The 24,963-nt window shown below is 35.7% G+C and overlaps 2 protein-coding genes across 2 annotated transcripts in view; one reads left to right on the top strand and one right to left on the bottom strand.

Moving 5' to 3' along the window:
- Nucleotides 1–1,785, bottom strand: part of B3galt2 (beta-1,3-galactosyltransferase 2) — a 20,554-nt gene extending 18,769 nt beyond the window's left edge. The window contains exon 1 of the mRNA XM_029538444.1: nt 1,606–1,785. The gene's annotated coding sequence lies outside the window, so the exon portion shown is untranslated. The remainder of the gene's footprint in view (nt 1–1,605) is intronic.
- Nucleotides 1–24,438, top strand: part of Cdc73 (cell division cycle 73) — a 94,604-nt gene extending 70,166 nt beyond the window's left edge. The window contains exons 12-17 of the mRNA XM_021198424.1: nt 6,273–6,308; nt 6,576–6,663; nt 14,275–14,436; nt 16,659–16,759; nt 22,423–22,564; nt 23,381–24,438. Of these exons, the coding sequence (XP_021054083.1) occupies nt 6,273–6,308; nt 6,576–6,663; nt 14,275–14,436; nt 16,659–16,759; nt 22,423–22,564; nt 23,381–23,417 (566 nt within the window). The 3' untranslated portion in view covers nt 23,418–24,438. The remainder of the gene's footprint in view (nt 1–6,272; nt 6,309–6,575; nt 6,664–14,274; nt 14,437–16,658; nt 16,760–22,422; nt 22,565–23,380) is intronic.
- The last annotated feature ends 525 nt before the right edge of the window (nt 24,439–24,963 follow it).

The following is a 24,963-nucleotide window of genomic DNA, read 5'->3' as shown; positions in this document are numbered from 1 at the left end:
CTATAATTTTGTTGAAGATATTTGCTGGCCCTTTAAGTTGATAATCTTCATTCTCATGTACGCCTATTATCCATAGGTTTTGTCTTCTCATTGTGTCCTGGATTTCCTGGATTGTTTTGCATTAGTATCTTTTTGCATTTTGCATTTTCTTTGATTGTTATGTCCATGTTTCCTATGGAATCTTCTGCACCTGAGATCCTGTCTTCCATCTCTTGTATTCTGTTGCTGATGCTTGCATCTATGGTTCCTGATTTCTTGCCTAGGGTTTCTATCTCCAGAGTTGTCTCCCTTTGGATTTTCTTTATTGTTTCTACTTTTATTTTTAGTTCCTGGATGGTTTTGTTCAATTCCATCACCTGTTTGGTGGTGTTTTTCTGTAACTCCCTAAGGGATTTTTGTTTTTTTCATTTTAAAGGATTCTAGCTGTTTACCTGTGTTTTCCTATATTTCCTTAAAGTCCTCCATCATCATCATCATAAGTGACTTTAGATCTATGTCTTGTTTTTCTGGTATGATGTTGTATCCAGGACTTGCTATGGTGGGAGAGTTTGGTTCTGATGATGCCAAGTAACCTTGGTTTCTGTTGCTTCTGTTCTTATGCTTGCCTCCTGCCATCTGATTATCTTCAGTGCTTGCTGCCCTCAATATATCTGATTGGAGCCTGTCCCTGTTGATTCAGGACTCCTCAGCGTCCAGCTTTCTCTGTGATCCTTTGATTATGGGCTCCTGTGAACCTGAGATTCTGGGTGTGTCTGAGTTCTTGGCAGTCAAGCTCCTTTGAGACACTCATATACTGCTGTGACCCAGCTCCTGTTATCCTGGGATCCTGTTTTCCTAAGATCCTGGTTGTGTTACAGTGCCTGTATGTCGTGCCTCCTTTGAGGACTGTGGAGCTGTCTGTTCGAAACCAAGGTAAACCAGCAATGATCAAAAGGAACCCGAGCCTCTGGTCAGGAAGGGCACTGGTGTCCTTGTTCCTGCTGTCACAGGCCCTTCACAATTGGATTGGAGCAGATGTTGAGTTCCACTCACCAGTAATCCTAAAATCACATGGGCGGTCCTCTAGGGACTGTGGGCGTGTCCGCCAATCCGCGCCCTAGGTGACCTGGTGCTGGCGCAGACCGGAAGGGACTTGTCCCCTGGGTCAGGCGGGTTTTCTGCTTCCCTAGTGCTGTCTCAGGTCCCGCGCGATTGGATTGGAACAGATTATGTCTTCCACTAACCAGTGATCCTAAGATCGCGTGGGCAGTCCTTTAGGGACTGTGGGCGTGTCCGCCAACTCCACGCCCTAGGTGACCAGGTGCTGGCGCCGACCGGAAGGGACTTGTGCCCCTGGTCAGGCCGGTTTTCTGCTTCCCTAGTGCTGTCTCAGGTCCCGCGCTCAATTGGATTGGAGCAGAAGTTGTGTTCCACTCACCAGCGATCCTAAGATCGCATGGGCAGTCCTCTAGGGACCGTGGGTGTGCCCGCCAATCCGCGCCCTAGGTGACCTGGTGCTGGCGCCTACCGGAAGGGACTTGTGTCAGGCACAAGTGTTCTTTGCTTCCCTAGTGCTGTCTTAGGTTCCGCGCAATTGGATTAGAGTAGATAATGTGTTCCACTCACCAGTGATCCTAAGATCTCGTGGGCAGTCCTCTAGGGACCGTGGGGTTGTCCGCCGACTCCGTGCCCTAGGTAACCCGGTGCTGGCACTGGCCAGGACGGACTTGTGCCCTAGGTCAGGCCAGTTCTCTGCTTCCCTAGTGCTGTCTCAGGTCCCACACGATTGGATTGGAGCAGATTATGTGTTCCACTCACCAGTGATCCTAAGATCGCGTGGTCAGTCTTCTAGGGACCGTGGGCTTGTCTGCCTACTCATTGCCCTAGGTGACCTGGTGCTGTGTCTGCCTGGAAGGTACTTGTTATCTCATTTTTATAGCCTGAGTAAATCATTTACCTTTCTTTTGCTCTTTAAATGTATCACTGTCCATATTAAGCTTTTCTAGATTAAAATTTTTTATTTTTATTACTTTATTATTTTAAACAATTTTTTATTTTATTTTATTTTATTTTAATTTTGAGATAGGGTCTTAATTGTGCAGCTGTAAAACTCACCTGGCAGACCAGGGTATCCTTGACCTCACAGAGACTCACCTTCCTCTATTTTCTGATTTGGGATTAAAGATGTATGGCACTGTGCTTAGCTTTCTATGTTTAAATTGCTCATAATTTAGAATTTTTAAGTAAATGGACTATAGCTCTAGTGTGTCTTATATACTCCCGTGAGATTGAGAAGGTTACTTTTGTCTATTTCATTCAAATTTTTCTTGGTTATAATTAGTTTGTAAGCAATGTGCTGGATGGAGAACTTTATAGCTGTCCTCTTGCTTAAAATGTATATGCTGAGCTGGGCAGTGCAGACATAAGCCTTTAATCCCAGCACTTGGTAGACATAGGTCAACAGATCTGTATGAGTTCCAGGACAGCCAGGGCTACACAGAGAACCCCTGTCTTGAAACCCTCCCCTCCCCAAGAAATGTGTATGCTGATTATTTCCAAATTTTTATCCTCAGTTTGATATCTTTGTCTAACTTTGTCACTCGATACTAAAAATAGTAGCTCTGACATCTACATGAGCATATGTTATGGGTATCTTAAAACAAATGTAAATCTTACATGTAGTCAGCAGACCACATTCTATGAGTCTAACTTTCTGTTCCTGCTCTGTCCTCCCAAGGTAGAAACTGTCATGGGCATCCAAATATATAATATATAATATATAATATATATAATATATAACATAAATTTAATTTTTATAATATATATATAATTTAATTCAATGAATTTCATGGTAATTGTTAAAAGCATTTCCCACCTAACTTTACTGTTTAAGTAAAACAATAAGAAAAAAAAGCCCTCATTTAAATTACACATAATCTGAGGACTTTCATACTAGTTCTGAGAGCTTTTTTAGCTCCTCCTGTCCTGAAGCTCACTGCATATGCTAGGCAGACTGCAAAACCAGTTATGCCTGCCTCAGTCCCTACCCACTGCTGGGATTAAAGGCATGTACTAGGACATTTTCCTTTTCTTTTTTAAAAGGTGAAAATCAGATCTTGCCACTTCTGACTTAAAAGTTATTGGGCTTTTACTTGGGGAAAAAGAAAAAAATATTTTAACATCCCTTGCAAATCAAAACATGTCACCTATGTCAGATTAGTATGTTATTCAAATAGATGGTAGCACAAGTCTATAATCCTTGCTAGTGAGAAATGGGAAGATGAGTTGAAGCCAGAAGTTAAATTCTAGTGGCATTCAATCCACAAGGTTGAAAGCTCTGAGGACAGATATCACTGCTTTTAATGACTATGTAAAATGTCATACTTTTAAAATAAGGAGTCCAAACATTTGTAACCAATCAAATGAACAATAATAATGTTTCTTTTGGCTGGCATATTGATAATGAATGTATTTGCTTTAGTAGTAGTAGTAGTAGTATGCTAGTAGTTATGCCAGGTCTGTCTAAGGACTTGAAAAACATCACTATTTTTAAATATTTTGTGACACGTAGTAGGACATAGAATTATTCTGCAATTGAGGAAACAGACTAGGCACAGTGAGTCACCCTACCAGTTTAGGCAGTAGCAAATGTGGGTTATGAGATAAATCATGAGGTCAGATCCTTACCATTGACCACTTCGCTATTTACTTATTTATTTAAAAAAAAAATAAGGTGTATTTGTTGCAGAGCTGTTTCATACCAACATTTTTGTTCCAGTATATCAAGTGCCTTGATCATTTGAGCCTATCAAATCCATTGACCATATATTTCCTACCTGTTACTTTCTTTTGCTTCCCCTTAGCAAATTTCTTAGGATATATATAGGCATGTATTTACATTTGTGTTTATAAAAAAAAAAATCTAGGCTCCATATATGAGAGAAAACATCCTGTTTGTCTTTCTGAATCTAGCTTATTTTCTTTTGTATATGTATTATATATGTGTGTGTTATATGTTTGAACATCAGAAATTATTCATGTGTTTCTTAAATGTCTCTTCTACTTTGTTTTGAGACAGTCTTTCATCAAAGCTGGAATGCATAGGTTAGGCTAGACTGACTGGCTAGTGGGCTCCAGTGACCCCCTATCTCTTTAACCCCGCCCCCCAACCAGCAGGTGTTAGAGGCACATGTCACTGTGCCTCATAATTTAGGTAGGTTCTTGGTATTCAAATACAGGTTTTTGTGTTTATACAACAGCCACTTTACTCATTGAACCTTCTTCCAACCCCTGCTTGTTTGTGTGTACAGTTGAATCTAACTCTTATTATGTATATGAACTACATTTTTGGTATGAATTCATCTTTTAATAAACATCTAGCAGTGATGTATAGCAGGATCTTGTGGTATTTCTGTTTTCATTCTTTATGATGTCTATCTTAAATTACATTTTGACATCACTGTGTAAGTGTTCCTTTCCCCCTCAGATCCTTGCCAATATTTGTTAGTTTTCATTTTCTTTTCCTTTCTCCTTCCTTCCTTCCTTCCTTCCTTCCTTCCTTCCTTCCTTCCTTCCTTCCTTCCTTCCTTCCTTCCTTCTCTTTCTTCTCTTTCTTCTCTTTCTTCTCTTTCTTCTCTTTCTTCTTTAAAAGATTTTTATTGAGGGGGAGGGGAACAGAAGGAGGAAGAGCGCCCAAGTGTGCCATGGCACATTATGGAAATCAGAATGTAGGAGTATGATCTTTTTCTACCTTATGTGCCTTGTGGACTGAATTCAAATGTCAAGCAAATGCCTTTAACTACTGAGTGATTTCCCTGGCTCTATTTTTTCTTAGTGTTAATTTTCACATAGGTAATAGAGAATTGCAATGTTTTTATTTGCATTTCTCTAATGGCTAAGGGTATTGAACTTTTTTGTTTGTTATTATTTGTTATTTGTACTAAGACCTTTGAGAAGTGTCTTTTTTATTCCACAAACCCATTTATTGATTAGATCATTTGTGTGTGTATTTAATTTCTCAAGTTCTTTATAGATTCAAGAAATTAATCCCTTGTCTAGTATGCAACTGAAAAAGGTTTATGAGAACTGACATTGAATTTGACTTTTCTCTTACTATCTACTGTTCCCTAGTTTATTTTTTTTTTACATAAAAGTAGTGTTTTTAGAGTTGCTAAACCACATTTCCAGGCAGAACAACTGTTAACATGTAACTATTTTCTTTTACACCTAGTTTTAGAGGCCCCACTCACTTAGAGTTTACTTGTGTTAGCATCTTTTTTGGGTTCTTCTCTTTTCCCCAGGCTCTCATGTAACTGTATTCTGTTTAGGTCCTATTACCACATTCCCCAGTCTATTCTGAGATCTTTCTTTTCTCCTAAGTGTTTTGTTTGTTTGTTTGTTTCATTTTTTTTCCCCTGAAGGGGGTGTTGGATAGTTTGAGACAGGGTTTCTCTATAGCTTTAACTGTCCTAGAATTATCTGTAGTCCTACCTACCTGGCTGGCCTCGAACTCAAAAAGTTCCTCCAGAGTGCTGGGATTAAAGGTTTGCATGATCACCGCCCAGCTATTGCTTTGTTTCTTAACTGTTGTTTTTGAAGTTCCATGGTCCTGATAAGTGTTCATTTTTTTGTGTTCTTCATCATATTATGCAGAATGAATTTTAACATTATATAAATAGTAAAACTGAAGATACAGCACTATTCTCTTAAAGACATACACTAACAATAATACAACCAGAAATATTTGTGTTTCATAGTGCAACCATAATTACTACTACTGAGGTCATTTCCACACCGTATAAATGAGATACTCAGATGTAGTTGATTCACTGCTCTTAAGGGTCTTTTTTCTGACCAGGCCTCATTTAAAAATTTTAAACAGAGAAAAGAATTTTAAAATTATTTCAGATCTTAATCCCCAATAACTTGTTTTTCTTTTATCAGATTCTCTGTCCTGAATCTACTGTGGTAGATGTTCTTTCAGTACCCTGGTTTTACATTTATAACAGTTAATTGATGTAATATAAAACTTTTGTTTATCAGATCCAGACATGTATGAACATGGTATATAGCATTGTTATATTATTTGTTTCTTGTAACACCAAGTTGCTGAGTAATTCTAAAGCATTTTAATATTTGTAAAAAGCAGAGGCATAGAATGTGAGATGTTTTTGTTTCACCATTAGATATGACTATCAGCAATGTTTAGGCTTTTTTTGTAAGTTGGAAATAGTTTTGTTAATTTTCTTTTTTTTTTTTGTAACAATTGTAATTTTGTTTTTCTCTCTTTCTAGTGTCTCAAGCCAGACCCCCCCCAAATCAGAAGAAAGGTATGATTGTGCCTTTGATTTACTTTAAGTGGTAAATGTGGATGAATTAGGTTATAGAACCAGTGGTAATATGCTTGTGTATCAGGTGTATGTGCTTGCTATTTTTGCTTGGCAGGAAATAAGCCATGTAAGTTATTAAATATTTTTGGCATTATTATTTTTAAATGATTTTAGTATAAAAGAATTAATATTTAAATTTACTTTAATAAGAAAGTACTATCAGTAATGATGATTTTGTTTTTAACCTTAAAATCTTTTTATTTACAGGGTCACGAACACCCATTATTATTATTCCTGCAGCTACTACTTCTTTAATAACTATGCTTAATGCAAAAGACCTTCTACAGGATCTGAAGTAAGTAATTTATAGTTCAGTTTGCCCTTCCTTCCTTTTCCCAAGACAGTGTCTCACTGTGTAGCCTTGGCTGTCCTAGAACTTGCTCTGTAGATCAGGCTGGCCTCACCTCTGCATCCTGAGTACTGAGATTAAAGGTGTGTGCCACTGTTGCCACCACCATCACCACTCATTTGTAGTTTTTTATAATTAAATTTGTTCTCTTATAAGATAATTGTCACTATTAAGTTTTTAAGTTTTTTGCTATTACAGTACAATTATATCATTTCCCTCCACTTTTTTTCTTCCCTCTAAAGCCTTTTTTACTACATTTTCTTCAGGGGGAAAAAAACGCTTTAAACACTATATTCTGATCATGTTTTTTCTCTCCAAACTCCTACCAGGTCCTGCCTAACATCTCACTCAATTTCATGGTTTCTTTTCCCTCTCCCTCCTTTCTGGGTTACAAACAAACATCTATATAAAAATGGAAACCAGAATATATAAGCAAAATACCAATGAGACAGAAATACCTAAATAAAGCAAAATAACCAGGAAGCATGCAAAATTACCTTTTTTTTTTTGAGACAGGGTTTCTCTGTGTAGCCCTGGCTGTCATGAAACTCACTTTGTAGACCAGGCTGGCCTCGAACTCAGAAATCTGCCTGCCTCTGCCTCCAAAGTGCTGGAAGTAAAGGCGTGCGCCTCCACGCCCGGCTGCAAAATTACCTTCTTACTCCTGGCTATGGGACTTACCCTGATGGGTGGTTAATATACTCAGCAAGACTCCATTGGAGAAAATTAATTTTTCCTTTACTAGTAGGTATCATTTGCCTATAGCTTCTTGTTTAATCGTGGGAGTCTATATCCACTTCTCCCTCTCAGCACTGGCTTTAACCTGTGCAAACCCTGTGTTTGTTTTTATGGTTTCTTTGATATTATATGTGTACTAGAAATGTTGTATATGGAAGACAAGTTTCTTGGAGTCATCTATCACCTCAAGCTTAAAATTTTTGAACATCCTTTCCCACATATATCCCTTAGCTCTAACGCGACAGGTATGATGGAGACATCCCATTTGTGACTTAGAACTAGAATGGAGAGGGTAGGGGAAACAGAGCTGAGCTGAGTCTGCACCATGAAGAATCCCCATGGAATGAAGGTGAGCTGGGTGGATGCTCCTGCAAACAAGCTGTTCTGTCACTGACAGTGAGACGGCAGTGATTGTAATGGAGACCAGGAAGGATAGTGAAAACCACCTATCCCTGTCACAGCCAGGTGTGGCCACTGGAGGTCCCAGGTAGAAGAGATTTCTGGGGCTTGGTGGATGATGACACAAAGAAATAGCAATAGACTAGAAGGAAAGGCTCATTGCACATTTGTTAATTGGGAGAAAATAATTTAAGAAAAATAAAGTAAAAGTTTACAAAATTATAGTCTATTATATGAATTCTATAGGTCCTAACCCCTTTGGGAGTCGAACAATTCTTTCCCAAGAGCTCTCTCAGACCACTGTAGTAGCAAAATTGCAGTAATGAAGTAGCAATGAAAATGATTTTAAGTGTGAGGTCACAACAGGAGAATTGTACTCAAGGGTCGCAGCATTAGGAAGGTTGAGAACAACTGCTTTACAGACAGTTACAGAAACTTTTAGATGAAGCTCTTATGTGAAGGATACTCTTAGTTTTTTAAAAGCAATTGCTATATTTTGATTTTAACTGGAGACCTTAAGGAGCTTCTAAAACAAATTCTGGTCCTTTCTATGGATCTCCCTACCAGGAGGATGCAGCCCAATTAGAGACGTGGCATAGACATTTAATGTACGTAGAAGTAAAACCTTAAAAAGTACAACTGAAATGTATGTCCTATTTTAATTCATAGGTGTTTAGCCTTTTGAAAAGTTTAGTAGCTGCTTCCCATTTTCTTTTTAGAATGACTACATACACATTTATGCTACATTTATTCTAATGAACACATCATGTTAATGCATATATAATAAATCTCATACTCTCCAACCAACTTCAGTTTTATACTTTAAGTATTTAGTGATATATCCTTTTTAGTATTTTTCTTTATATTAGTGAATGTGAATAAGTGTTCTACTTAGTTATTGTGAGTTGATTATTTTAGGTTGTGAAAGGTACAGACTGACCTTGACCTTCTGTGTAAGCAGGGATGACCTGGAATTCTTATTTCCAACTGCTAGGATTACAGAAGGAAAAAAAAGTAATTGATTTAAATTGTTTTTATGATAATCCTCATTGACAAGATTTAAAATGATTCCCGACTAAGCGATTTCAGAATGCTAATAAGTTAATGAGAATCAACATGGAAAAAAAAGATAGGTTTTTCTGAAGTTTTTTTTTCTCCCCCTGCGTTATTGTTAAAATGGGTATATAGTTTATACATTCCTGCTGGGTCTGGCATGGCTGTGTAAGCTGTGGTGTGACACAGTTCCTGCTCCTGAAGCATCACCAGGCTGTTGATCCCCATGATTTCCACGTGTGCTGATGGTTGCTGTTGCCTTGAAGCTGTTCTGCTGTATAGTCTATTTTACTTTCAATCTTTCTTTCTGGTGAATATACTTCCCTCGTTACTCAGAGTTAATCACTCCATAATAAATGAAACAGATGCGGTTCTCAGGAATGAGGAATGGAGGTGGGCATGAAGCTGTGGAGGAGGAACAGATCTTCTGCTTGGCTTTTGGGGCCATGGGAAAGAATCTAGACAACATAAGCATACAGGCCATAAAAGCCTATCTGGTCCTTTGAAGAAATTGCTCATTGTGAGGCTTAGCTTTGAATTTAGAATTACATGAAGAGATGCATGTACACTCCAGCACTCCAGTTCAACAACAACTGCTTTTTTAGCCAGGATAAACTTTGGGACATCAAGGATAGAGAGTTAAAGAGTTCTCAAGAAGAAAGGCATGGATAAGAACAGAAAGAAGATCTATAAAACAAAACAGAACAAATAACCAAGAAATGCTAGGTGGGTTTATCTCATAGGAACAAGGCTTATATATGATCTAGAAGCAAATAGTATTAGAGGAAGTGTACATAAATATCTATAGAATTGCTAGGATAGGAAACAAAGACTAGAGAATTAAAAGATGATATATAAGTATATAAAAAGTTAGTACTTCATTTTCCTAGCTACTGGAAGCATTTGAGATGACAATGCTTAGAGAGGTGTAGAAGAGAGCTACCTGCTTTACTTGCATGTAATTTTGCTGTCTTACCAAGAAGTACCAGTCTTCAAAACAAACACCTCATGAATCTGAACATGGCTTTAAGAAATTCTGGACTGAAGGCATGTTCTTCTGTAGTGTGTTGGGGTGTGTCTGTGTGCGCGCCTGTGTGTGTGTGTGAGACTGTCTGTCTGTCTCTGTCAGTCTGTATTTGCTTTTTAGATATTCTGATACTACCTAAAGCATTTAAGGATTTTTGGTTCAGTAGGGTAAATATAAATTTAAATTCAGAGTGATGTTAGGGCTGGCCCTTTGCTGACAATGTATCACCTCAACTGGAGAGTCAGGCCAACATAGATAAATTGCCTTGCCATTTAAATGAAAGAATTTTGACTAGTTAATCTTGTCATTGTTTATTCTGAGATTCTGGTTGTACTCCTTCATGTAGGTAAAATCTAACCCACAGAAATATATGTCTTTTTCTGGCAACATCTGTCCACTTAATTGGTTGTCACTTTTTTGCTTATATTTGATCTATCTTTTCTAGCTGCTGATAGTAAGAGGACTGTATGTACCCTGTAAGATATACTGTGTTGTTGGAACTGGAAGTTTGTAAGCATATATTTTATATTTAATATCGTGATTAGTCTTACAGATGTACATTAATCAGTTAAGGAATGTGCATATTTCTTATTTGAACTGTCCTTGAGGAAAAAAGTGCAAAATATGTCAGTAAATACTTTGTACTTTAGCCATAAATATATTCTTTATTTTGGAGTATTAATAGACAGACAGTATTAACCTTTACTTAATTAATACTGTTTTGTGCTTAAAATAAAGAGGTTAAAATTGATAGAATCAGAATCAATTTAAATCCATTAGTTTTCAGCCACCGAACACCTTGCCTACCACTTCTAATGTATATTATGTGCTATAAGTGAGGATGGAGTTGTTCTTAATGTTTTTTAAATGAAAAGTGATAGTTGAAATTTATTGTTTTATACAATTTTGTAACCTAGAAAGGATAGAATATCCTTTGATATTTGAACCAATCAGGAGAAATCCTGGGATGAGGACCATGTGCGGGGTGGGGGTGGGGGGATGTATCTTTTGTCCACCTTCTAACATGCAAATATAGTCTTTCAATCTTTGATAGTCTGTGAAAATAGTACCTGCTTCTGTTTTCTTTAGTTTTGTTCTTGTATTTCTAGATTTTTCAACTAAATTTTGGATTCCTCAGCGACCTGGCTTTGTTATATTCTGTAGCTAATACTATAGATATATTGTTTAAATTTAAAGTAAATGAAGAAAAAGGGGGAGAATGGAAATAATGGGAAAAATAGATAAAATAGAGACTTGACCTAAAATTTAGCATTTGAAAGTGAGGGGTGTGTGTGTGTGTGTGTGTGTGTGTGTGTGTGGTGTTGTGTGTTTATGAGTCCAAGAGTAACATGTATTTATTTACCTTAACTTTTGATTTCCTTGTGTAAGGGATAGAGTGTGGTTCTCGTGAGGCTGTCTTTTACTTAATCTTGGGATTATTGGGATTATTTTTTAACTCTTTGTAATTTTGGATAATTTATTTTTAAAATTCCTTTTAAGTAATTTTTAATGTGGTATTCATCTTGATGTAATCTGATATTCATAATTTGAAGAGATAACAAAATATTAACTTTCCTTTTCTTATTAGCCTTACTACAGAGAAGCCACACCATTAAATGGACCACTTTTAGGATAGATTGTACCCATTTTTTTTTTCTTCCAAATTCAAAACATTTTCCTCATTGTTTAATGACTCATTGCAGCTGACGTGTCCCCTACCGACTGAATCAGCTGGAGGCTTCACCATGCAATTAGTGCATAATTGAAACCTCCTTGACACAATTATAGTACTGGCTGTAGCCCATAGTTCAAATTGGCATAAATTCTGTTTGGTTTTATATAAAACTAAGGATTCGTCTCTCTTGTAGCCCTTCAGTGATAAGTGAAACAGAAACTAGGACTCAGCTTAATCTTTAACAAAATGAAGCTAACATTGTAGAAGTGTCACAAACCTGTTATCTGTCAACATGTTTGAGAGAAGGATGGTGGGACTGCACGGTTATTTAGAGTGGAAAGTGTTGTTCTGGCCATGGGATTCCCTGAAGTTAGAGTTCTAAGAGGAAATCTTGTACAAAGAAACACTCCAAAGATACATAAATGTAGAGAGTATATCTTGCAGACACTAAATTTTCTTTCACACATACCTGTAAGAAAACCGCTTGGACCCGAGCAGTGATTTTTGTGAATGAAAATAGGTTTATAACTAAGCAATGGTAAATATATGTAGTGTCTTGGTGAAAAGAACTCTGTTTTGTGAATCTGAAATGAGAGTTCAAGAGCACAGACACTCAGCTGTGTGTGTGTGTGTGTGTATGTATGTATGTTCTAACATTTAAGATAATATGTCATACTTGCACATGCAGATTTGCTAGATAACTTCATCAGTTTCTTTTGGTTTAGAATTGTTTCCAACATTATATAAATACAATTTTTAAATAATTATAGAAATACATTTTAAAATAATATTTTATCCAAAGTGTTACTATTAATTTGGCATTTTCCATATAAGTGTGATTAACTAAACATAAACAAAAATGTACAGTAGCAAGTGATTAGCAAATGTTAAATGGATATGAAATCCAGTCAGCATAGACAGATAGTTCTGTTCCATTGCTGGCACCAAACACTAAAACCTTTCATGACCTCAAAAATTTCAAGGAACCCTATCCACTATAGACTTCCATATTCCTTTTTAGCCCTTTCTCCTTTCACCTTTTCTACCCTTTAGAATGACATACTCCTACTGTGTAGACCAGGTTTGGTAGCAAGTGCTTTCTGCTGAACCGTTTCATGGCCTTCCCTCTATAGGCTGTCTTAACTTCTCAGGGCAATGGCCACACTTGAGCCAAAGCAGCATTTTTAGAAATATTACATCATAATTGTAAATAAAAAATGCACCCCAATGTATACACACACATACACCCAAACATTATTTATTGAAATCAAATAGTAAATAATGAATAATGGGTAAGTGTGCACCTAAATGGGCCACAAATACAGTTAAAGGGAAATTGACAACTTTTTTTTCTTTTAAACTCTGTCAAATTACTGGCATTGACTTTCTCTATTTTATGCCACAGGTTCATTGATGGATAAATAAACAATATTGAAATTTGAGGGGGGAAGAAGCACACATTCAGTGAGCCCACGGATTGTATTTCTTTTCTTTTCTTTTTTTTTTGGTTTTTTTTTGAGACAGGGTTTCTCTGTACAGCCCTGGCTGTCCTGGAACTCACTTTGTAGTGTAGCCCAGGCTGGCCTCGAACTCAGAAATCCGCCTGCCTCTACTTCCCAAGTGCTGGGATTAAAGGCATGCGCCACCACCGCCCGGCTCGGATTGTATTTCTTAATTTAATTGGAGGGCTTAATCCATGAAAAATAGGTCATATGTTTGAACTGTTTTTATGTTAAAAACCAGAGTTTTTGTAAATGCTTACATAGTAGTTTTAGCAGTGCTCTGACAGAATACTTGACAAAGACAACTTAGGCTTTTTGACTCTCAGTAGAGGGTGTCATGGTGGAAAGCCATGGCAGGAGAGTGACATATTATATCTGAAGTTGGGATGCAGGGAGACTAAACAAATGCTGGGGTTCTGCTTGCTTTCCCCGGTTTATCCAGTCTTGCGCTTCAACATTGGGGACAGTGGTGTCGGTCTTCCTTCAGTCAGCCTTTCTGAATTCCTCTCATAGACACATCTAAAGGAGTTTCTAAATTTAGTCGACAGTTAATGTGCTAACCATTACAGCATGTAAAACGGTATCAGGTTCTAGAATGGTAGTATCTCTTCAGGTATATCCTCTGCTGGGAAGCTAGAGTAGAAAAATCGAACTACATAGAATCGATAAATACTGCTATATGATTATGTGTATGTGGTATTTTTTAGAACAGATTTGGCATATGCTGATCTTTCTACTTTAAAGTCTTAAAAAGATAACATAGAAGTTTGATGTCATTTTACTAATTTTTCTGAAACAAAAAAGTGTAAAAAATTTTCAGGTGTCAAATGAAATTTCAGATTTGAAGTTGAATCACCAGTAAACAGCCCTATCCCACCACACAATCATCTTCCTTTCAAATGATCTTTTCATTTGTCATTATGTTCTTTAATAGCATTTGAGAAATCAAGTTAATGTTAACAACTTCTGAGTGCTCACTGGTAGGGCACACATGAAATATTGGTTCATTTTAATATACAAAATAAAGATCCATATTCCAATGCCTAAGATCTATACATAAAAGCAAACATTTTAGCTTAAAATAATTAAAATTTCAAAAATTATTTGAAAATAGATTTTCCTAGTTCATTATGTCATGTACTTTTTCCTCTGCTTTTTCAAAGATTTGTCCCATCAGATGAGAAGAAGAAACAGGGTTGTCAACGAGAAAATGAAACACTAATCCAGAGAAGAAAAGACCAGATGCAACCAGGGGGCACAGCAATTAGTGTCACAGTACCTTACAGAGTAGTAGACCAGCCCCTGAAACTTATGCCTCAAGACTGGTAAGATACTCCCTTTATCATGCTCTCGTCTTTCTTTCCTCCCTCATTCTCTCTGCATTCATGTTTTGTTATAAATGGTTTTGAATATTTATATTGCATGTATGCAGGTGATATGGTATTGCAGGGATCAAAGAACAACTTGGAGGAGAAGCTTTTCTCCAATCATATGTGTCTTGGATCAAACTCAGGTTGTCAGGTTTGGTAGCATGCACTTTTCGTGGTCAGCCATCTTTCCTGCCCATTTTTTTAATGATGTAAACAAATATAAGACTTTATAATGGGTTTAAAAAAGAGAATATCTTGGAAAGCTTATTAATCTATATATGAAGATCTAATTTTTGGTATCAGTAATGCTGACATTCTAGTTACATCTTTCTCTCACAATTATTACAGGGCATAAATTACATTTAATTGTACTATTGTAGACTATTGAAGATGTCTTTCTTTTATTATTATTATTTTTTTCTTTATTTACATTTCAAATGCTATCCTGAAAGTTCCCTATACCCCACCCCTGCCCCTGCTCCCCTACCCACCCATTCCCACTACTTGGCCCTGGCCTTCCCCTGTGCTGGGTCATATAAAGTTTACAAGACAAGGCCTCTCTTCCCAATGATGGCCGATAGGCCATCTTCTGCTACATATGCAGCTAGAGACTCGAACTCAGGGGGTACTGGTTAGTTCATATTGTTGTTGCACCTATAGGGTTACAGCCCCCTACAACTCCTTGGGTACTTTCTCTAGCTCCTCCATTGGGGGCCCTGTGTTCCATCCAATAGCTGACTGTGAGCATCCATGAAGATGTCTTTCAAAGTTCAGGTATATATTGCACAGAAGGAAATATTTTTGTTTATTATTTAATTTTAAACTCAGAAACTTCAAGAAGAGTAAGAATTTTAAGTTTGCTGTCTTTCTCAGTGACTTTGGGTACTTGTGTGCACGTGTGTGTACGTGCATGCGTCTTATGTTAGTAATTTTGTGTGTGTGTGTATGTTTGTGTATTTGATCTCACTCTGAAATAGGCTTGAACTCAACAGCAGTCCTTTTGCTTCAGCTTCCTAAAAGCTGATTATTGGTATTAATTCCACACTTGCCTTGAACAACTGGCTAATTGCTTTTTTGATGTATAGAATTTTTGTCTAAGATGAATTGTTAATGTGTGATGTATGAAGATTTTTGAACATTCTGAAGACCTTTTACTATTTCCATAGTAATACTGAGGTGATTATTCTCTTTATGTATCAGTCCTTAAATGGAACATTTCTTGCTAGTCACCGAGATTAATCATTATTTTCAGTCCTCCCCCTCTTTCTTTTTCTTCCATCTCTTCCTTTGCCTTCTCTTTAATAGAATATTCTCTAATATACTCATGTATTCTGTCTCTTCATCTGAACATGGGCTGGAGTAGTCTTTACCTCACCAGAGTGTTTTGAAATTGAAATGTGTTAATATGATTATTTTTAATGTGCTTGAAACGGCATTCTCACATAGTAAATACTTTAGTATATGTTACTAATGGTAAATAGCCATCATTGTGTTGTTCCAGACTGTTATATGCTTAAACTGCTTAAGGTAGTACTTAATATAATTTTTAATTAAGTATTGTGCAAAATAATGAAAAATGAGGAGCTAAAAAGAGATTACTTCCTTCTTGGAAAATTAGTTTGTATAGCTGAAAAAATGAGTTGCTTTAAAACCAAACTAACATCTAGGGTAAATAATAGTTATCTACAGCTTGGAAAAATTAGAAAAGTAGAGAGTTTTTATCCTCAGATTTTTTTCCTAAAGAGTCTTTGATTTTCATAAAATGGCTAGAGAGTTCCAATAATTTAGTGTTTTAATTAAATTTAAACACTTAATATGTATTTGAATTTCCAGTAACTTCCATTTAAAACTATTTTGTTCAATTAATCTAATCTATAAGTACATTATTTACTCAGGGGAAGAAAAAGATCACAAAGATGATTTGAAACTATTTCCAGAAGACTTAGGTAGGAGTAGGGCTACCTAAGTGTGTGTGCAGCATAGGAGTCATTAAGGTTTATATCATAAAACATGCTAAAAAGTCATCTTATTTATGTTTGTCTCACCAAGAGGACTGTTAGCAACACAGTTATATGAATAATTATGAGACCCTTTTTCTTTTTAAAGATTTGAACTGGTTAAAGCTCGAGTTTGAAGTATTCTTCCTTTCTCCCCCACTTCCTCCTTTCTGCTGGTAGGGATCGAGTTGTGGCTGTTTTTGTACAAGGTCCTGCTTGGCAGTTCAAAGGTTGGCCATGGCTTCTCCCTGATGGATCACCAGTTGACATATTTGCGAAAAGTAAGATTCTCCATATATTTTTGCTTATTCAATATAGAATTGGTTTTTAAGAGAAAAAGCCACATGTAAGTCACCCTGCTTATGTCTGTATTAAAGGATTGCCATTAAGTAGCATTCTATGCTAACCACCTGTATTTTTAAAGCCTTTTGCACATTAATATTTTCTTTGTGATTGTCTATAAAAATGAGTGACATGTCAATGTGGATGATCTTCACAGCAAAAGCCAATCTGGGTAAAATTTGGTTACTATGTGACATATGCAGTTGTAGAAATTTCACAGTGAAAATAATTTATACAATGTACATTATATAAATATGGTTACAATCAGAAAGAAAAATTACAGGCATATTGAAATATTAATGAGGTAAATAACCTAAAATACTTAGCAATGTATCATATAGCCCCCCAACTTAAATAATCGTTGGAATATCCCTTCTCCTTAGTAGACTACATCATCTATTTTTATCAATTTACACAACATGTATGTTCAACAATAGATGCAATGTATATAAAATGATTCATTCATAGGATATTTATTGAAAGCCTCTGTGTGTCAGGCGTTCTTAAATGCTGAGAGCACGGAATTGAGTGAATGAATAAAGGGCTACTCCTACTGTGGTAATTGCATTTTTGCCAGACAGATTATCTAATAAAGACCTAAAAATTAGAAGTTCCCAAGAAACAAGAACTATTAAGGATTCTCAAAAGACAAAACACTTGAGCTGAGAGAACTGAATGAAGAGGAAAGGCCAATCTCAGTAACCATCCCAGATGGGTTAGCTGATAAATGTCATAGACTTAATTTAGCAAAAATCAACCTATATAAAATTTAGTTATTACATGATGTGGAGTTATATAGAAATATCACAGTGAAAATATATAGTGGGAGTGAAAATTTAATGAAAGTATTAATGAATGCAAAAATGATTAGGTTAATTTCAAGACATAAAGACTGAATTTTCTTAGCAACTTAATACATGTATTTTAATTGTTAAGATTAGTATTCTTCCAAGGTAGGTAAGGATGTAGAGAACTTAGCAGTGTTCCATAATTTTCTTCCCCATCTTATTCTTTCTCTTCATTGTTGCTTTCATCCTGGCTCCTTTCTGGCAGTGTTTAGAAATATTTTTCCATATTTAAAGGAATCACAAAACCAAAACATGGACTTGAGCTCACACCTTCTTTGTTGCAACTAGTCTTTGAAACAGTTATCTCCATGAGTGCTGTGCTCAGGTCTTCAACCACTATAGCGTGGATACTTCACTAAAGTTGTTTTTCCCCATCTCCCAGGATTGTATAGTCTTGACCTCCTATCAGAAGTCTACACTGTTGACTCATTCCTTACCTTTTAAAATGCTTGCTGTTAAGCATCCATTTGATCTCGAGGGGCTTTGTTGTTTTTTTTTTTTTTTCTTTCTATTTTTAGTTTTTTTGTAGTTTGTTTCTGGCTATTAACTATACATTTTAAATTCTGAATACCTTTTTAAGAAAATCTTAGATTTTCATTTTTCTGTTTATTATTTATTTATTCATTCATTTCTTTATTTTTGGTTTTTTAAGATGAGATTCTTTGTGTATCCTTGGTTGTCCTGTAAGTCACTCTAGTCTCACATTTTCAGTTTTTATCTCTCCCCACTTTATAAAATCTTAACTCAAGATTATGGGATTATCTGACTTACTGACTGATAAATACTTGTTAATATTCTGATGGAATATGACAGTTTGTTAAAAGTAACATCAATAAATTGTCTTACTCTCCTTAGCCTAAACTTTTTATCCCTAGCATAGTTTTTTCAATGATCAACCTAAGCCAGAAACTTAGGACTCTATTATCCTTTAGCTCTTAGTGTTTCTCCTAGTGTCATTTGTGTTGCAGAAAAAAAAATATATTTACAAAAAGCCACTTAGGAAGAAAATGTGTTTATTTCACCTTACAGATTCAGGTTACAGTTCATCATTGTGGAGAGGTCATAGCAGAGCCTTCATTTAGCTGGTCATATCATACCACAGTCAAGCAGAAAGAAATGAATGCATCCATGCTCAATTTGCTTGCTTACTTGTGGTCACCACAGATTTTCTACTCTTAGACAGCTTAGGACCTATTGCCTAGGGAGTGGTACTGCCCCTAGTGGGCTGGCTCTTTCCATATCATTTAACTTAATAATGAAGTCTGCCATAGACATGCTTACATGCCAACACAGTATAGAAAATCCCTCATTAAGACTTTTCTGAGGTGATTGTAGTTTGCTTCAAGTTGATAAGTTATGTATGACAGTATTTTTCTCAGGTTTTACGAACTCTACTTTTTCCACATCATAATGCACAAAGTAGACAATTTAATTACTTGTATAACATAAGAGAAACCTAAGAGTTTGGGAGGCATTTTCATGGGCTGTAGTAAAGAGTAACTTAAGATTGCACAATTATGATACAATCAAAATTCAGCAAGATAACCAGACTTTTATATATAAACTGAGTTATATAGTTTCTAAATAAAATGTTTCAAAAGTACAAGAATTTTAATTTGTAGCTTGAAAAATATTTTCAATTTTAAGTATCTGAATAGTTACATACTTTTTTATTAAAATTGCCCGCCCCCCTTTTGGAATGCTGGGATTGAATTCTTACTTTTTGCATTCTAAGACAAACATTGTATATTCAGTTCTCAAGGTTTTAAAAAGTTTTAATTGTTGTAATATATATTAATGTTTTGCCTTCATTTCTGTATGTGCCCCAGTGTGTGCTTTCTGACCTTGGCAGCCAGAAGAGGGCAGTGGATTTCCTGCAGGTAGAGCTTACAGATGTTTATGAGTTGCCACTCATCAATATTTATGAGTTGCCACTTTGGTACTGGGAATAGAACCCAGGTCCTCTAGATGAAGCAGCTAGTGTTCTTGACCTCTATGCCATCTCTCCAGCTCCATTTCTCAAGATATTTTTATGATAGTTTCTTCAAATTCTTGCTAGTTACTATTTTTTAAATTTCTATAGTATCTCTTTGTCATAATTTGACCATTATAGTATCTGTTCTGCAAAAGGAAGAACATTTCGCTCCATGCTGAAAATATTGGCAGAATTTATAAATTTCCCTAAAGATGTGTTATTTTGATGCATATGGAGCTTTTTTTCAATCTTCATGTCACTATATAACTTATTTTGTTTTTACTTGAAGAAGCTTAGGAAACTTTGACCTTTCTGAGTCACAAATATATTGTATGGTAATATGCTGGCATATTTGCTTTATATTATTGATACCTACAATAAAAATTATTCTGTCTGATGAAGAAAACCTTAGTTTGTTTTTTGCTGTGTTACCAACTTCAATTTCAAAAGTCAAAAGTAAATAATAGAAAAATTACTAATTATTAAAGAGATTTAGGTAAATTAGGGTGAATCATTTTATTTAAATATAACATGTATTTAGTGGGAATATATATGTGTTCAGGTGGGTATACACATGTACATGCAAATGAGATTATAGGTGGAGGCCAGATATTTCGTAGCAGGTATTTTACTTTCTTACTTTCATGTTGATTGTTGTTATTGTTGTTGTTGTTGTTTGGGTTGTTTTGCTTTAAATTGTGTGTATGTGTGTTGGGTGTATATTTTGTATCTATGTGGTATTGAAAGACAAAGAATGGGTATGTATGTATGTATGTATGTTTCTGACTTTGACTCATGAGGTCCCACAGTTTCTCCTAGAGAGTAGAGAAGAGGTTCTTTGCTTCCACTGATGGTTCTGGGGATCAAATTCAGTTGTTAGGCCTGTGCAGGAAGTACCTCTAACTGCTGGGCCTTCATGCCAGTCCCATTTCATTTTCTGAGACAAGGTTTACCATTGAACCAACCTTTAGTTCATCATTGTGGTTAGACCGACTGGCCAATGAGCTTCAGGGATCTGGCTTTCTCTGCCCTCCAGCTTTGGGGATAGAGACACAAAGTACTAGGCCTGAATTTTTATCTGAGTTGTGGACTCTTGTGGCAAGCACTGTACTGAGCCGTCCCAGCATCACCTTTATATGTAGTTTAAGCAGCAATTTAGAGCAAAACAGTTGACAGATTAAAAAAAACAAAGAATGTAATAAGCAGATTGAAAAGTATCTTAAAATGTTAATTTATATTAATGTAATAATTTCATAATTTTAAAAATGCTCAAAAAATTTTCACTTAAGTGACATACTTGAAAATTGGTTTTTCAAATCTGTAACACAGAATTCTTTTAATTAAATTTACATAAAGTAAATTTTATTTTTTTTAAAGGAAATAGCTTTAAAATATTTATTGTCCCTTCCACCTATTCATTTTCACTTCCTTTGAAGAAGTGAACCTTGACTAATTACTAATGTCACAAGCCAGTGTGTTAGCTAGACATGATGTGTCTCATGCCTGTATTCTTGGCATTTGAGAAACTGAGGTAGGAAGATTGCTGTGAACTTGGGGTAAGGTTGGATTACATAAATGAGATGTTATGTCAAGAAAAACAAAAACACCAATATGCTCACTTACCTATTTAGTGGCTACTAGAATATTTATTCTGTGAAGATGGAGAGTTTATGTTGGTCACTGTAATACTCTTAGCACATAGAATAGTTCACCTTATATGTAAGTACTGTATTTGCTTAACTAGATTTTAGCTATTTTTATCACAAATTTTTCTTTTTCTCTATGTTTTTAAAACCAAATTGTATTAGTTTGCTTTTTATTGCTATGACAAAACGCCATTGCCAAAGATTGTGGGGGAAGGAAAGGGTTTATTTATCCCCTTTCCCAGTTTCACTTGCAGAAACCCCCATCCCATCCTCCCCTCCCCCTGCTCACCCACTCCGCTTCCCTATCCTGGCATTCTCCTACATTGGGACATCAAGCCTTCTCAGGATCAAGGGCCTCTCCTCCCATTGATACCAACAAGGTCATCCTCTGCAGCTGGAGCCATTGGTCCCTCCATGTGTGCTCTTTGGTCGGTGGTTTAGTCCCTGGGAGCTCTGGGGATACTGGTTGATTGATACTGTTGTTCTTCCTATGGGTTGCAAACCCCTTCATCTCCTTTAGCCCTTTCTCTGACTTCTCCATTGGGGACCCAGTGCTCAGTCCAATGGTTGGCTACAAGTATCCTGCCAGAGCCTGACAAATACAGAGACTTCTATGTCCTGGTTGCATTTCATTATTGAGAGGTGTAAACAAAGCTGGAGTAGAGGTAGGAACTGAGGAGGAAAGCTGCTTCTTGGCTTGCTTTTTGTGGCTTGCATTTTGTGGCTTGCTCAGCCTGCCTAGGGATAGTACTACCTTCACTAGCCTGGGTTCCCTCACATCAGTCATTAATCAAGAAAATGCTCCTACAGACTTGTCTCTGGGCCAGTCTAATGGATTTTTCAATTGAGTTTTCTTCGTTCTGAATTACCTGAACCTGTGTCATGATGACAAAAATCTTACTACCATGAGTCTTGTTGGTTTCACTCCCCTAGTTATTTCACAAGGATACATACCATTTTGGCTGTTTCAGAGATCACTGATTACAATTCTAGTGTAGCTTCAGTTGGGAGTAGAGACATTGGAATTTTAGTATTTGTGTTTATATGTATTTTCTTTCAGTAAAGTATTTCCATAATTTTGGCTATAGTTTTAATAAGAATGCTTGTTCTTTTTCTTCCTGTTCTCCATATAGTTAAAGCCTTCCATCTCAAGTATGATGAAGTTCGTCTAGATCCAAATGTTCAAAAATGGGATGTAACAGTATTAGAACTCAGCTATCATAAACGTCACTTGGACAGACCAGTTTTCTTACGTTTCTGGGAAACACTGGATAGGTAATTATGATCCTAAAATATACTCACATGTGCTTTATTATAGTGATTTTTAAAATCAATTTTAAAAATTTAAAGTTATGAGCTATATTCTGTAATTCCTTGCTTTGAACATTGTCTGATTTGATGCCAGCATAATAACTTTGATTTATTGACCTTATATTTAAATGTAGAACAAGTTTAGAGCCTGTTAGAAGGCACAAGAAACTCACAGTGAGAGGACAAAGATTGTGTAATCTTGGTCTCATGAACTGTTTTCCCTTGTGAACTTCATTTTCTGTCTGCTAAGAGAGCCTAGAGTCAGGCGACACTTGAGCTGTGAAGACTGAAAGCTCGTGAAAGGAATTTAACTTTTCCTTTTATTTAGATTACTGTCATATTTATATGAATTACTCGTATAGAGCTCTTGAGTTCTTTCTAACAACTGTTCTGTAATTTACAAATAAGAACAGCAAATTATCATAATTAATATTATGGAGTCAACTGCTGTTTGTTTTATTCCCTGAAACTATAGCTTGTCTGATATTGTATTGTATCAGCTTTCTAAAAGTCATGAGTCAACTTTATAGCTGTAACTGATAGTTTGTAAAAACAAATGCACTTCCAGGAAGCTGATAGGTTATAGAATTAATGAGAAATATGTTTCTTTTGCTTACTGATTTTCCAAAGTTACAGACTCGTTTCCAGTTCAATAAAAACAATATTTTGTCCTTTAGTGATTTTGTTATAGAAGTTACCCTAATTAATTACATGTAATATTTAAAAACAATTTAAAACTTGTGTTGTCATTATAACCTATTATTGTATTTTTTTCCCCAGATACATGGTAAAGCATAAATCCCACTTGAGATTCTGAATCATTTAATTCCTCCTTTTCTGAAACCTTGGATTAAGAAGCATGGATATAGCTTGATCTACAGACTGAAACCAAGCTTTATGAATTCATCAAGAACTTATAAATGAAGAAGGGCACAGAGTGGTCTTTTGTAAGACCTTGTTTGATGCTGTGTGCTTCAAAGGGGCAATGCCTCCCATCCATACAAGCAAACTTTTTTGGCTTACAACTATTTTTTTAATATTAGCCTTCTAGTCTGTAATGGAAATTGTATATTTTGATAGAAGTTTTTTCTCTATTGGTTAAATTAGCATTACTTAAAATTTGTTTCTTTAGAAATAAATACAGGTTATAAATGTGTGTATATTTAGGAGTTATTAGGCTCTTCAAGCCATCTTGCTTCTGATTTTTCATTGCTCTGTGGTTCCTTTTACTGGAAAATACTGTCATGATGGTATTAAATTTTAGACTATTGAACTTCAAAACCCTATCAAAGGGAAGAACTATTAAATCAGTTGAAAGTCAGCCTGTGTGTATACTATGTCTATACTAACTCATGTTTAAAAAGGAATAATGAAAAATCAAGAACAAGTCTTCAGTTTCAGTTGAACTGTTCAGCCTCTTCAAGATTTCTTTTGTAAATGAATACATTTAATGAATGTACATTCTCTTTGTTGACTTTGATGATTTTAAACTTAAAGTGATATATTTCTATCTGGAATACATTTCCACTTGAAAAGAAATCTTAAAAAAAACAAAGATTAAAGTGAAATAGACTGTAGTGATTTTTACTTGGGAAGCTAAAGTATGATTTGGGGGAATGAGTATGTGTCAACATAGTTACAGTGTAACTTGAACCTCTTCTAAGTCTATGATTCTTATTTTATATGCGATAAGATTTTGAGTCTTCTATTTGTACACATGTCAACTTGGGACTTCTTATCTTACATTATCCCTAAATAATGATAAATTCCCAGGCACCAAAGAACACATTTGCTTACGTGTCTGAAAAGAAACAAGATAAAAAACACTGGTATTTTTATGTGTGTGTGTTCAATGTGGTATAAAATATAAAACCTATATTTTAACGTAGTAAAATATTTTACTATTCCTCTACTTTAGACAGAGTGTTGCATCCAAGCTGCAATGAATGACCATATTCCTTGAGTCCTGGTTTTGTCTTTTACTACTTAAGGAATGTTCATTCCTTGAAACTGATTTTATCATTAGAGCTGTTTTTGACTATCCACCTTGTATGTTGTTTTCCTCAGTGACTATCTCTTAGGCTATCAAATTGGGGGAGCACAGTAAAACATTTAGCTCTTGCTTTTATTCCTGTGAATTTATTTACTTAGTAATTTTTTTTACTTAGTAAATAAGTAAATTTATTTACTTGGCCTCTTTAGAACTTAATGCTATCATAAAGATGAGAAATAATTATTATTTATTTTCTTAACTTCCAACAAAAGTCCATTATCAGTAAATATGCGAAGGTATTTATTCAGATGTAATCCAGGGGGCTCTCCAGAAGAAAAGCAGCTAATGTTTTCAATGGCTTCAGTACTTT

This window comes from Mus pahari, chromosome 5 (genome assembly GCF_900095145.1).
Source record: "Mus pahari chromosome 5, PAHARI_EIJ_v1.1, whole genome shotgun sequence".
Taxonomy (NCBI): Eukaryota; Metazoa; Chordata; class Mammalia; order Rodentia; family Muridae; genus Mus; species Mus pahari.
The sequence above is the reverse complement of the archived record's forward strand: the minus strand, read 5'-3'. Positions and strand labels throughout refer to the sequence as shown.